The 13194-nt window shown below is 53.5% G+C and overlaps 1 protein-coding gene across 5 annotated transcripts in view; it reads right to left on the reverse strand.

The window, feature by feature from the left end:
- ATG4C (autophagy related 4C cysteine peptidase) overlaps positions 1-13194 on the reverse strand; it is a 55697-nt gene that overhangs the window by 9106 nt on the left and 33397 nt on the right. For all 5 annotated transcript variants that reach the window (XM_029083326.1, XM_001514320.4, XM_029083328.2 and 2 more), the window contains one exon: positions 4978-5097. In XM_029083326.1, coding sequence (XP_028939159.1) covers positions 4978-5097 — 120 coding nt within the window. The remainder of the gene's footprint in view (positions 1-4977; positions 5098-13194) is intronic.

Consider the following 13194-nt stretch of genomic DNA (forward strand, 5'->3'; position numbering starts at 1 on the left):
TTTTGAAACGTCACCCAGGACTGGAATGTTCCTATTTTTAGGGGCGCTGTTGGACGAAAGCCCATCGGTAAACTGTCACTCCCGAACGCCGGACAAACTTAAAGTCTGAAGCCGGCCGGGCCCGCAGCCTGGAATGGAGGCAGGTGGGGCCGGTGTGGGTATCAGTCACTCCATCCTATTTATCGAGCGCTCGCGATTGTGCGGAGCACTGTAGCGAGTGCTTGGGAGAGTACGACGCGACAGAATCAGCAGGCACGTCCCCTGCCCGTAACGGTCTAGAGGGAAAGGGTCGGAGCGGGAAGTGCGTGGCGGGTAAGGTCCGCAAGGATGGGCAGAAGAAGTGGCCCACATTCTCATTCATTCATTCATTCATTCAACAGTATTTATTGAGCGCTTACTCTGTGCAGAGGACTGTACCGAGCGCTTGGAACGGACAGATCGGCAACAGATAGAGACGGTCCCCGCCCACTGACGGGCTCACGGTCCGATCGGGGGAGACGGGCGGACGAGAACGATGGCGATAGGCAGAGTCGAGGGGAAGAACGTCTCATAGAAACAATGGCAGAAAAATAGAATCGGGGTGACGTACATCTCATTAAACAAAATAAATAGGGTGACGAAGACACGTACAGTCGAGCGGACGAGTATACGGTGCCCAGGGGGTGGGACGGGAGAGGGGGAGGAGCAGAGGGACGGGGGGAGAAGAGGGTTTGGCCGCGGAGAGGTGAAGGGAGGCGGGTAGAGGGACCAGAGGGAAAAAGGGGGGAGCTCAATCTGGGAAGGCCTCTCGGAGGTGAGCTTTAAGTAGGGATTCGAAGAGGGGAAGAGGATCAGATCGTCGGAGGCGAGGAGGGAGGGCGTTCCGGGACGGCGGGAGGACGCGGCCCGGGGGTCGACGGCGGGACGGGCGGGACCGGGGGACGGCGGGGAGGCGGGCGGCGGGGGAGCGGAGCGTGCGGGGCGGGCGGCGGAAGGAGAGAGGGGAGGAGAGGTAGGAAGGGGCGAGGGGACGGACGGCCTCGAAGCCTAGAGTGAGGAGTTTTTGTTTGGAGCGGAGGTCGACGGGCAACCACCGGAGGTTTTTAAGAAGGGGAGTGACATGCCCGGAACGTTTCTGCAGGAAGATGAGCCGGCATTCTCCATATTCTGCCCTTGCGTAATCATAATAATGATAATGGTGGCATTTGTTAAGCGCTTACTACATGCCAGGCGCTGTTCTAGGGGCTGATATACGTACCATGAACTGGACAGTGATTTACTCTGCTTTCTCTACCGGTGAATATTTTTATGTCCGCCCGCTTCTCGGAGCATTAGGTCCCTTCTGGGCTTCCTCCCTCTCTCTTCCTCCTTCCCTTCCTCTGCTCTCTGTACGTCTCCAGAACTAGGGTTGGATCAGATTCTCACTGCTGGCTCCCCGTAAGATATTACTCTATCTAAAAAGGGTCGTCTCTCTCGCTCCCCTGTTAGAGTGGAAGCTCCATGAGGTCAGAAGGACCTGGGTTCTAATCCCAGCTCCACCACTCGCCTGCCGTGTGACCCTGGGCAAGTCGCTTCACTTCTCTGGGCCTCGGTTCCCTCATCTGTAAAATGGGGGTTAAGACTGGGAGCCCTACAGTGGGGCGGGGACTGTGTCCGCTGATTATCTCGTATCTACCCCAGTGCTTAGGAGAGTGCTTGACACACGGGAGGCGCTTAAGTAATAATGTCGATATCTGTTAAGCGCTTCCTATGTGCCGAGCACCGTTCTAAGCGCTGGGGTAGACACAGGGGAATCGGGTCGTCCCACGGGGGGCTCACGGTCTTAATCCCCGTTTTCCAGATGAGGTCACTGAGGCCCAGGGAAGTGAAGGGACTCGCCCAAAGTCACACAGCTGACAAGCGGCGGAGCCGGGATTCGAACCCATGATCTCTGACCCCAAAGCCCGTGCTCTTTCTACCGAGCCACGCTGCTCCTCTGCCGACATCATCGTCGTCGTCACTATGATTAACTCTGTTGTACTCTCAGAAGCATTTAGTGCAGTGCTCTGCACCCGGTAAGCGCTCAGTAAATACCACTGATGGCTTGTGGTGTGTGTGTGGCCATCCGCCCCCTCTCGTGTTCTCGCGGGTGCCCTGAGGGCGATGAGTAGGCTGGTGGGTTGGCGCACTTCGGGGGCCATGCCGAGGTTCCTGAAGGTGTGCCTCAGTTTCCTCATTTACACTGTGAGCCCCACGTAGGGTAGGGACTGCGTCTGGCCTGATCATCTTGTATTTCTTTACGGCGTTTGTTAAGCACCTCCTACGTGCCAGGCACTGTATCTACTCATTCAGTCGTATTTATTGAGCGCTTACCGTGTGCAGAGCACTGTGTTATCTATTCTCTAGACTGTCAGCTCCTTGTGGGGAGGGCACACGTCTACCACCTTGGTTCCGTTGAGTCCTGGCCGGAGGGACCGTGCCGATGTTGTACCCCGCCCCCCGCCCCCAGCCGTCTTGGAGGAGCAGCGTGGCCCAGCGGGATAGAGCACGGGATCCAGAGGACCTGAGTTCCAATCCCGACTCGGCCACTCTTCCTTTTCACCGTGAATGTCACTGTGACGACTGGAAGCAACGTGGCCTGGCGGTCCGCACGGGCCTGGGGCGTCGGAAGGACCCACGTTCCAATCGCGGCTCTGCCGTCCGTCTGCGTGACCTCGGGCGAGTCGTTTTACTTCTCTGTGTTTCCATCTCCTCACCCGTGAAATGGGGATTCAATTCCTGTTCTCCTAACTTAGTCCCTGTCCCCGGTGCGGGACGGGGACCGTGTCCGGACTAATGACCTTGTAGCTATCCCAGTGCTCAGTACAGTGCTTGGCGCAGAGAAGAGCACCGAATACCCCAGTTGTTATCATCGGTAGTCGCGATCTTTGCCGACCCGCATCGGGCAGCTGTTTTTCGGGATTCCCCCGGGGCCCGTCCACCTTGTGAAACTCCCAAGTGTTTCTTGGGTTAAGAAAAGCAAAACCCTCGCCGTTGACGGCAGGAGGCAGGACTGGGGCTCGAACCCAGGTGTCCTGTCGGCCAGAGTCAAGCTCCTTCCACTGGACCAAAAGCGGGACTTACACCCTCCGTTATCAACTCGATTTCTCGTTCGTCTGTACCCAAGTCATCGGGGAAATTTCTAGGTGTGCTTCGGAGGAACGCGTACGGGATCGAGTCCCAAGAGGAGAGCTAAAGGAGAAAAGTTGGCTCATTCGATTGGCTTTGAAATTCTTAGAAAAAGCACAGCGGGATGAAGCCATTTACTCTTCTCTCTCTCTCTCGAATTCACGATCCACTCTGGTCTCAGTGACCGCATTAAACTTATTAGGGGAGGAGGCGTTCTCCAGATAAAAGGCCGGCTAACGGTTGCGGTGACGAGGGGCGTTTTCAGGGAGCGAAAATGAGGGGAGATAGTTGGGTGCGTCCGCTCGACCCGCCGCCGTGAAAGAGGCGACCGAAAGGGAAGACAGTTGAAAAATGAAGACCAAGAAAAGGTTCTCACATATCTCATTTTCTCCTCTTCCCATTCATTTGCTGTCATGTTCCCATTAGATTTCTTCTCTTCCTCAGCAGGGAAGGTCAACGAAACATAACTTAAGGAAACTTTGCATTCTGCTTGCCCGTGCTATCGTTTTCATTTTCCAGAGAATTATGGCCTCCTCCCCAGTTAATCCTCTCGCCCAAACAGTGACCGTACGGATTATCTGTGACGATACTGGCATAAGCCCCCGTAGAGGGGTGCAAAGGTGAGACTGTAGCTACAGTTTTGCTCTTATCCTTCTACGACCTGTGATGCAAAAACAACCATTACCATATATAATGATTGTGGTATCTGTTAAGCGTTTACTGTGTTCCAGGCCCCGTACTAAGCTCTGAGGTGGATACAAGTTAATCAGGTTAGATATGATCCCTGTCCCACCCGGGGCTTTCTCCCCCGTTCAGACTGTGAGCCGATCACCGGGCAGGGACGGTCTCTAACTGTTGCCGAATTGTCCATTCCAAGCGCTCGGTACAGTGCTCTGCCCATTTTAGTAAGCGCTCAAGAAGTACTACTGAATGAATGACTCGATTCATCCCCGTTTTACAGATGAGGGAACTGAGGCCCAGAGAAGTGAAGTGCTTTACCTAAGGTCACACCCAGAGCACAAGTAGTGGAACCGGGATTAGAACCCAGGTCCTCCCGACTCCCCGGCCCAGCCCCTAGCCACATCACGATCTTTCCGGTTAATGCTCGCTTCCTGCCCAGGCAACTCTGGAGCTTTGATCGGAGGGATCGGCTCAGGGTGTCCGGCGACCGAGAAAACGGGAGCATTTAAAGCGCGCGCCAAGCGGTTAGAGGGGCCCGTCAGAGAGAGTCCTTAAATGAAACCCACGCGGTCGGGGGAGTTTACCGGAGGATCCAAATCCCATCCGGCGGTGAGGACCGCGCCAAAGGGTCCGAAAGATAGCGTTCTCTCGTGGAACGATCGAAGAGAGGAAAGGAGAAGAGCACTTGGACTAACAAGAAATAATGCGCAATTTGGGTTGATCGGATACTTCATTAATTTCTCCCTTGCCCCCTAAGGGATTGGCCTTTTAAAATTCCCTCCGAGGAGAATACCGTCCGATTGATAATGCCAAGCGCCAATGCCAAGGAAGGGGATTTTTATTTCAACAGTGCCACCTAGTGCGACCGTCCACTGCTTGCTCTCCGGGGCGGCCCGTCGCTTGGCTTCCTAAGACGCGGGCCTCACTCAGTTAGCCCTTTTCACAGGAAAAAAACAAAGATCCTCCTCCTCGTCAGTTCATTCCCCAAATTAGCCTTTATATTTTCGTCGCGAGAGGGGACTGGGAAGCTTCCCTTCTACGCAGAGGATGTGAAATATCTGACTGGGCTCTGACCCTAGCCTCTCCCGAAGATTTTCTTCACAAAACCTGGCGTCTGGTGTTGGGAACCGTTCTTTTTTAGGCTGGCGTCGAGGACGTGGTGGCCCTTACCTTGGTGATCTCTTCCGAAGCGCGCTCAAAATCCTGGACGTTTCTGCAATAGAATCCTACGGTGCAGCTCGGATCCATTTTTCGAAATGACATCTTTTTGGGGGAAGGACAGTGGAATGACTGCAATTAAATAAAAACAAACCAAACACACCCATCAACGATTTTCAGAAAAGGGAACCGAAGTGTTCTCTCTTCTTATGGGCTTGTGAGCCGTGAGATCTCTTATGTATTGCACATTGGGTCGGACCGACTGCGCACCAAAACTTTTAAAATCTTTTCTGAGCGAGAAGCGGCGTGGCGTAAGTAGAGGGGGGCACAGGCCTGGGAGTCAGAAGGTCATGGATTTTAATCTCGACCCCTGCACTTGTCTGCTGTGTGACCGTGGGAAGTCACTTCACTTCTCTGCGCTTCCATTACCTCCTCTGTAAAATGAGGATCGAGACCGCGAGCCCCACGTGGGGCAGGGACTGCGTCCAACCCGATGTGCTCGTATCCACCCCGGCGCTTAGTACGGTGCCTGGCACATAGTAAGTGCTTCACGGCATTGACAATATTTAACAATTTAATAATAATTACTATTAACGACGATAATGGTTGCTGACCCCATCTTATGTGAATAGCCCCGCCGCTTCCCCAGGTCATCCGGGGACAGAACTAATAAAAATGATAATTATGGTATTTGTTAAGTGCTGACTGTGTGCCAAGCACTGGGGTTGATACAAGGTGATCAGGTTGTCCCACGCGGGGCTCACAGTCTTGATCCCCGTTTTTAAAGAAGAGGTAACTGAGGCACAGAGAGGTTAAGCGGCTTGCCCAAGGTCACACAGCAGGCAAGTGTCGGAGCCAGGATTAGAACCCGTGTCCTCCCACTATAACACTGAACATTTTCTCCACCTCGGACACCGTTAGTGTCGTACTGCCGGGGAATGGAAGTGAGTCAGGAAGGAGGGGAGAATAAGAAAAAGAAGTTGGGCTTCTTAACTAGCCTTTTCTACATATTTCCCACAGATAACCGCCCTTCTGGAAATAGCTTGCAAAACTAATGGTTCTTCGGACTATACGATGACAGTGACCTAAAATTGGACATTTTCTAGAGGATTTTATCTCGGGGGGCGGGGGGGGGGGGGGGGATTTTCAAGCCCAGGGACTTTTAAGGCAAACTGAACTTTTTCATCACACCTGATTGTAAAGCAGCTCCCATTAATTAGCATTCACTAAAGAGGGCACTTGAGTTTCAGAAATTAAAGTCAACTAGGATCTTCTAACCAGCATTCTCCCTGGGCCTCATCTCTGACCTAAACCACCTGGAGGGAATCAAGCTCCTTTATTTACTCAGTAATGGTGCCGTTACAATAAGCAAAAATAATTCCAAAGATACATTTTCTTCCACTCTTAACAGATTATTTCCTAACCGCTGAGCGATCTCCAATATTCACCAAGAACAGGGACTCGAGCTCCTTGGTTTATTCAGCGATGACACTGTTACAGTCGGCACTGGGGGTAGACTTAAAAAAAAATACTTTTTCTTCCACTCACCAGGTGACTTCCTAATAGATTATTTTCTACTATTTTTTTTTTGGTTGGTATTTGTTAAGCGCTTACTATGTGCAGAGCACTGTTCTAAGCGCTGGGGGAGACGCAGGGCAATCAGGTTGTCCCACGTGGGGCTCCCAGTCTTCATCCCCGTTTTCCAGATGAGGGAACTGAGGCACAGAGAAGTGAAGTGACTCGCCCACAGTCACACAGCCGGCAAGTGGCAGAGCCGGGATTCGAACTCATGACCTCTGACCCCGAAGCCCGGGCTCTTTCCGCGGAGCCGCCCTGCTTCAATACTGGCCAGAGAATCTCCGATATCCACCAACAACAGACGCCAGGCGGATCTGGTGAACTCCGAGTGAAATGCTACCCACGGCCTAATATTCGGCCGGGGGGGGGGGATTTAACGTCCTAATGCTCTCCGGGAAAATCCCTCAGTGGCTCGTTCGAAGGATAGATGCTGGGTTGAGAATGAACTACGGGGCGATCTGTATCTTTTCGGTACTAGCCTGGTGTGTCTCAGACCCTATTCAGGCCAAAGAAACCCCCCAAAAAGTCCCAGATGGCTTCTTGTTAGGTTACCCGGGGTGGAGGTTGTGGGCCTGTGGTGTTGGTGTTGACCGGAGTGGGCTATCAAAAAGGGTTCTGAGGCAACCACGCTGCTGCTTGTGCAAGGAGATCCAAACTGGGCCCTAGAGAACCGGAAAATCCAGGGTTATGGGCGGTCCCGGGTGCTCTCGCGAATGGAGGTTTTCCCTGGGAGTCGCCTCATGGGCTTCTCAACTAGTCTTTCCGACATATTTCCCCCAGAAAACCACCCCCTCTGGAAACAGCGTGCAAAACTAATGGTTCTTCAGACAGACTAGAAGATGACAGTGACCTAAAACTGGCCAGTTCCTAGAGGATTTTATCTCGGGGGGAGGGGGCTTTCCCAGCTCCGCCACTCGTCTGCCGCGTGTCCTTGGGCGAAGACGCCTCACTTCGCCTCAGTTCCCCCATCTGTAGAATGGGGATTAAGACTGTGAGCCCTGGGTGTAAGCTTTCAAAAAAGACCACGGTTGTCGGTCGCCCGTATTAGACTCTAGGGGAAGCAGCGTGGCTCAGTGTGGAAAGAGCCCGGGCTTGGGAGTCAGAGGTCATGAGTTCGACTCCCGGCTCTGCCACTCGTCAGCCGGGTGACCGTGGGCGAGTCGCTTCACTTCTCTGGGCCTCAGTTTCCTCATCTGGAAAATGGGGATTAAGACCGTGAGCCTCACGTGGGACGACCCGACGACCCCGTATCTCCCCCAGAGCTTAGAACGGTGCTCTGCACAGAGTAAGGGCTTCACAAATACCAACCTCATTATTATTCTTACTCTAAGCTCCCTGAAGGCAGGGAACACATGCTTGTTGAGATTGAATCCTCCCAAGTGGAGAATTAGCGCCGTGCCTAGCACTCACTAGAACTCAATAAATGCCACTGTTTGCGATCTGGAAAGGCACAACCAAGGCAGAGAAAAACTATATTTCTACCAAGCCCGCGAGGACTGCCGTCATCCTTGTCAAGAGGCATCGTTTGAGTGCTTACTGAGTGCGAAGCACTGTACTAAGCGCTCGATCCTATTTCCTGATCACCTTCAGGGTGTACGGTGCTCTAGAAGGTGCCGTTCACAAGAAATGCATTTATTAGCGTCTATCAGCCCGAAAAACTGCCTGAAGTTCCAATTGATTAGTTTCAGGGTCAACAGGCAGCGTGGTCCAGTGGATAGAGCCCGCGTCTGGCAGTCGGAAGAACCTGGGTTCGAATGTCATTCATTCAGTCGTACTCACTGAGCGCCTACTGCGTGCAGAGCACCGTACTAAGCGCTTGGAAAGTACAATTCGGCAACAGAGAAAGACAATCCCTGCCCACAGCGGGCTCACAGTCTAGAAAGGGGGACACGGACATACAAACAGGTAAGCGGGCATCAATAGCGTCGGTATAAATAAAGAGGATTAGAGATAATACATAGGCACACATCAGAACCAGTAAAAGAGGCATTAATTTAAATAAACAGAATTATAGATACGTACACATATACACAAGTACTATGGGGCAGGTGGCGGGTAGAGCAAAGGGAGCGAGTCGGGGCAGGGTGCGGGGGGAGGGGGAGCTGAGGAAAAAGGGGGGCTTCGTCTGGGAATTTCCAGTTCTCCCTCCCCCTTAGACCGCGAGCTCCACGTGGGACGGGGACTGAGTCCGTCCCCATTAACTTGTATCTGCTCCAGCGCTTAAAACAGTGCTTGGCACATAGTAAGCGCTCAACAGATCCCGTAACGAATGGTCATTTTACTTGTCATTCCCTACACGTCACCTGGAGGGAGAACGAGAAAGTGACACGGACGAGGACTGTTCTTGAAACCTAACTGCAGGGTGGATTTAGACCGTAGCCTTGATATGAGGGCATTTTTTTCTGGTCTTTGTTACGCGCTTACTACGTGCCAGGCACCGTACCACATGCTGAGGTACAAAGAAGCTAATCAAGCCGGGCACATGGGGCTCGGAGTCTTCGTCTCCCATTTGACAGAGGAGGTAACTGAGGCACAGAGAAGTGAAGCGAGAAGCAGCACGGCCTAGTGGATAGAGCACGGGTCCGGGAGTCAGAAGGAGCAAGTTGCTTCACTCCTCGAGGCCTCGGTTCCCTCATCTGTAAAATGGGGATTAAGACTGTGAGCCCCACGTGGGCCAGGGACCGTGTCCAACCCCGATTAGCTTGGGTCTCTCCCAGCTCTTAGAACAAATCCTGGCACACAGGAAGCACTTAACAAATACCACGATTATCAGTAGTAGTATTATTTTGGGCAGTGAACGTATCTCCCTACCTGACTGTATTTCACTCTCCCAAGCGCAAAGTACAGTGCTCAGCGCCCACAAAGTCCTCAGTCGGGATCGACAGATGGAGAGATCGGGTGGGAGGTACTGGGTGTATTCTCGGTGGAACGTTTTCCCGTTACTGCGTTTGGAACGATGGTCAGTCAGGTGTATTTACTGAGCACTTGCTGTGTGCAGAGCACTGTGCTAAGCGCTTGGGAGAGGACAATTCCCCACTCACAGAGGGCCTACAGTCTAGAGGGGGAGACGGACAGCAAAGGAGATGCCAACAGGGACTCGTCCTGCTTCCTGTCACTACTCACTTTTGATTACGGTCCCCTAGACTGAAAGCTCGTTCAAGGCAGGGCATGTTCGTATTTACCGCGGAGAAGTAAAATGACTTGCCTAAGGTCACACAGCAGACAAGTAGCGGACCCGGGAGTAGGACCCTGGTCTTTCTGACTCCCAGGCCCTTGCTCTATCCACCGGACCACACTGCTTCCCCACAAGGAGCTTAGAGACTAGAGGGGAAGAGAGACACTAAATTACAGATCGATGGTATTTACTGAGTGCTGACTACGGGCAGAGTGATAATTTAATGTTGGTACTTGTTAAGCGCTTACTCTGGGCAGAGCACCGTTCTAAGCGCTGGGGGAGATACGGGGTCATCGGGTCGTCCCACGCGAGGCTCACGGTCTTAATCCCCCTTTTACAGATGAGGGAAGCGAGGCCAGAGAAGTGAAGGGACTTGCCCCCGGTCACACAGTTGACGAGTGGCAGAGCCGGGTTTCGAACCCATGACCTCCGACTCCCAAGCCCGGGCTCTTTCCACTGAGCCACGCTGTCTTGCTGAGCAATAATAACTCCAATAATATTTATGGTACTCGTTAAGCGCTTACTCTATGCCAAGCACTGGGGTAGATACAAGTTAGGTTGGACACAGTCCCTGTCCCACCTAGGGCTCGCACTTAATCCCCATTTTCCAGATGAGGTAACCGAGGCCCAGAGAGGTGACGTGACTTGCCCGAAGTCACACAGCAGCCATGGGGCAGCGCCAAAATTCGAACCCATAACCGAGACCCAGAGAAGTGAAGGGACTTGCCCGAAGTCACACAGCAGACGTGTGGCAGAGGCAGAATTAGATCCCATGACCTTATGACTCCCAGGCCCATGCTCTATCCACTAAGCCACGCTGCCTTCTCCAGGACTTCTAAGAGTACTGTACTGAGCGCTTGGGAGTGTACAGTCTAAAAAGAATTAGCCAGATGGGTTCCCTGCCCATAACAATAATGATGTTGGTATTTGTTAAGCGCTTACCATGTGCCGAGCACTGTTCTAAGCGCTGGGGGAGATACGGGGTCATCAGTTCGTGCCGCGTGAGGCTCCCAGTTAATCCCCATTTGGCAGATGAGGTGACTGAGGCCCAGAGAAGTTAGGTGACTTGCCCACAGTCGCCCGGCTGACAAGGGGCAGAGCCGGCATTCGAACCCATGACCACGGACTCCCAAGCCCGGGCTCTTTCCGCTGAGCCGCGCCGCTTCTCCAGTGTTCAGATGTGTACGGACTTAAGTAATGTGGGGCTGGGGAGAGGTGAGAAGCCGGGGGTTTCAGCGGGACAGAGCCAAGGGCACAGGAAACGCAGAGAGGATTCAGTCGTATTTACCGAGGGCTTACTGTGTGCAAGACACTGTACTGAGCGCTTGGGAGAGGACACTAGGACGATAAACAGACCCATTCCCTGCCCGCAACGAGCCGACAGTCCCGAGGACGAGTTTACAGTCCAGAGGAGGACAGCGTGGAGAAGCGAGGGCTCGGTCAGGGAAGGCTCCTTGGTGGAGACGTGATTCGAGGAGGGTTTTGAAGATACCTTGAAATGGCCAGGGGACATTCCCGAAAAGCTCCCCGGGAAGCCTGGCTCCAGCCCCACAGATGTATAATGATAATAATGTTGGTATCTGTCAAGCGCTTACTATGTGCAGAGCACTGTTCTAAGCGCTGCGGGAGACACGGGGTCATCAGGTCGTCCCACGTGGGGCTCGCGGTCTTCATCCCCATTTGACAGATGATAATAATGTTGGTATTAAGCGCTTACTATGTGCAGAGCACTGTTCTAAGCGCTGCGGGAGACAGGGGGTCATCAGGTCGTCCCACGTGGGGCTCAGTCTTCATCCCCATTAGACAGATGATAATAATAATAATGTGGGTATTTGTTAAGCGCTTACTATGTGCACTGCACTGTTCTAAGCGCTGCGGGAGATACAGGGTCAGCAGGTCGTCCCACGTGGGGCTCCCAGTCTTCATCCCCATTTGACAGATGAGGTCACTGAGGCCCAGAGAAGTGAAGTGACTCGCCCACGGTCACCCAGCTGCCGAGTGGCGGAGCCGGGATTCGAACCCGTGACCTCTGACTCCCAAGCGCGGGCTCTTTCCACGGAGCCACGCTGCTTCTCTATAGTGTATAACTCCACCTAGGTGGGACTAGTCTTTGTAGATGGTTTGACCTCAGAATTTTGAAAGCATTTACTTTTGTGAAGAGAAATTATGAGAAATAAAGGAACCGTGAAGGAGAGAGCTCCTCTCAGGCTCACACCCGGGGCGTTTCCAGTCCTCCACCGGTCTCGGCTACGGGAGGGAGAGTCAATAACAATAATAATGTTGGTATCTGTTAAGCGCTTACTATGTGCCGAGCACCGTTCTAAGCGCTGGGGTAGACGCGGGGGAATCGGGCCGTCCCCCGTGGGGCTCACGGTCTTCCTCCCCATTTTCCAGATGAGGGAACTGAGGCCCAGAGAAGCGAAGTGACTCGCCCACGGTCACACAGCCGACGAGTGGCCGAGCTGGGATTCGAACTCATGAGCCCTGACTCCAAAGCCCGTGCTCTTTCCACTGAGCCACGCTGCTTCTCCAAGTCAAGCGGAGGCCTGTCCGGTCCATTCCTAGCTCGGGCAGTGGCTAGCGAGCGGCAGGCCGTCGGCCACGGGTCGGCGTGGCTCAGTGGAAAGAGCCCTGTGTCTCCCTCAGCGCTTAGCACAGTGCTCTGCACATAGTAAGCGCTCGACGAATACCAACGTTATCATTATTGAAACCCCCCCCGTGCTGGGCAGCGGCGGCCCGGGAGAGAGTCGAGGGCGGAGACTCGAGTTGGCCTGGCGGAAGGAGGCCACGGTCAGACGGTTCCGGATTTTTCGCCGAGAAAACTCTCCGGATCCACTCCCAGATCGCGGGGGGAAGTGGGGCGTTCCGGGAGAGACGTGTCCGCGGCGTCGCTATCGGAAGGAGACGACGCGACGGCGCGAGACAAGAGGGGACAGAGACTGTGTCCCTTATGCCTTCTTACACGGGCAGGGAAGCCGTGTGGCTTAGGGGTCGGAGCCCGGGCCCGCGAGTCAGAGGACCTGGGTTCTGATCCCACTTGTCAGCTGTGTGACTTTGGGCAAGTCGCTTCACTTCTCTGAGCTTCAGTTACCTCATCTGGAAAACGGGGATTGAGACTGTGAGCCCCACGTGGGGCGAGGATTTGTTCGTATCCAACCCAGCGCTTACTAGGGTGTCTGGCGCATAGGAAGCGCTTAAATGCCATAACTGTTATTCTCTCTTCCTCAGTTCCCTCATCTGTAAAATGGGGATTCACTACCCGCGTTCCCGCCTTCTTAGCATATGAGCCCCGCGTGGCACCCGATTATCTCGTATCTACCCCAACGCTCAGTTCAGTGTTTGGCACACGTAGGAAGCACCTGAATAGCACGTTTATTATCGCAGCACCCGGCACGGTGCTTAATATGGGGCTTAGCACAGAATCAGTCATATTTTATGGAGCGCCTACTGTGTGCAGAGCTCTGTACTAAGCAGCG

Source organism: Ornithorhynchus anatinus, chromosome 18 (genome assembly GCF_004115215.2).
Source record: "Ornithorhynchus anatinus isolate Pmale09 chromosome 18, mOrnAna1.pri.v4, whole genome shotgun sequence".
Lineage (NCBI taxonomy): Eukaryota > Metazoa > Chordata > Mammalia > Monotremata > Ornithorhynchidae > Ornithorhynchus > Ornithorhynchus anatinus.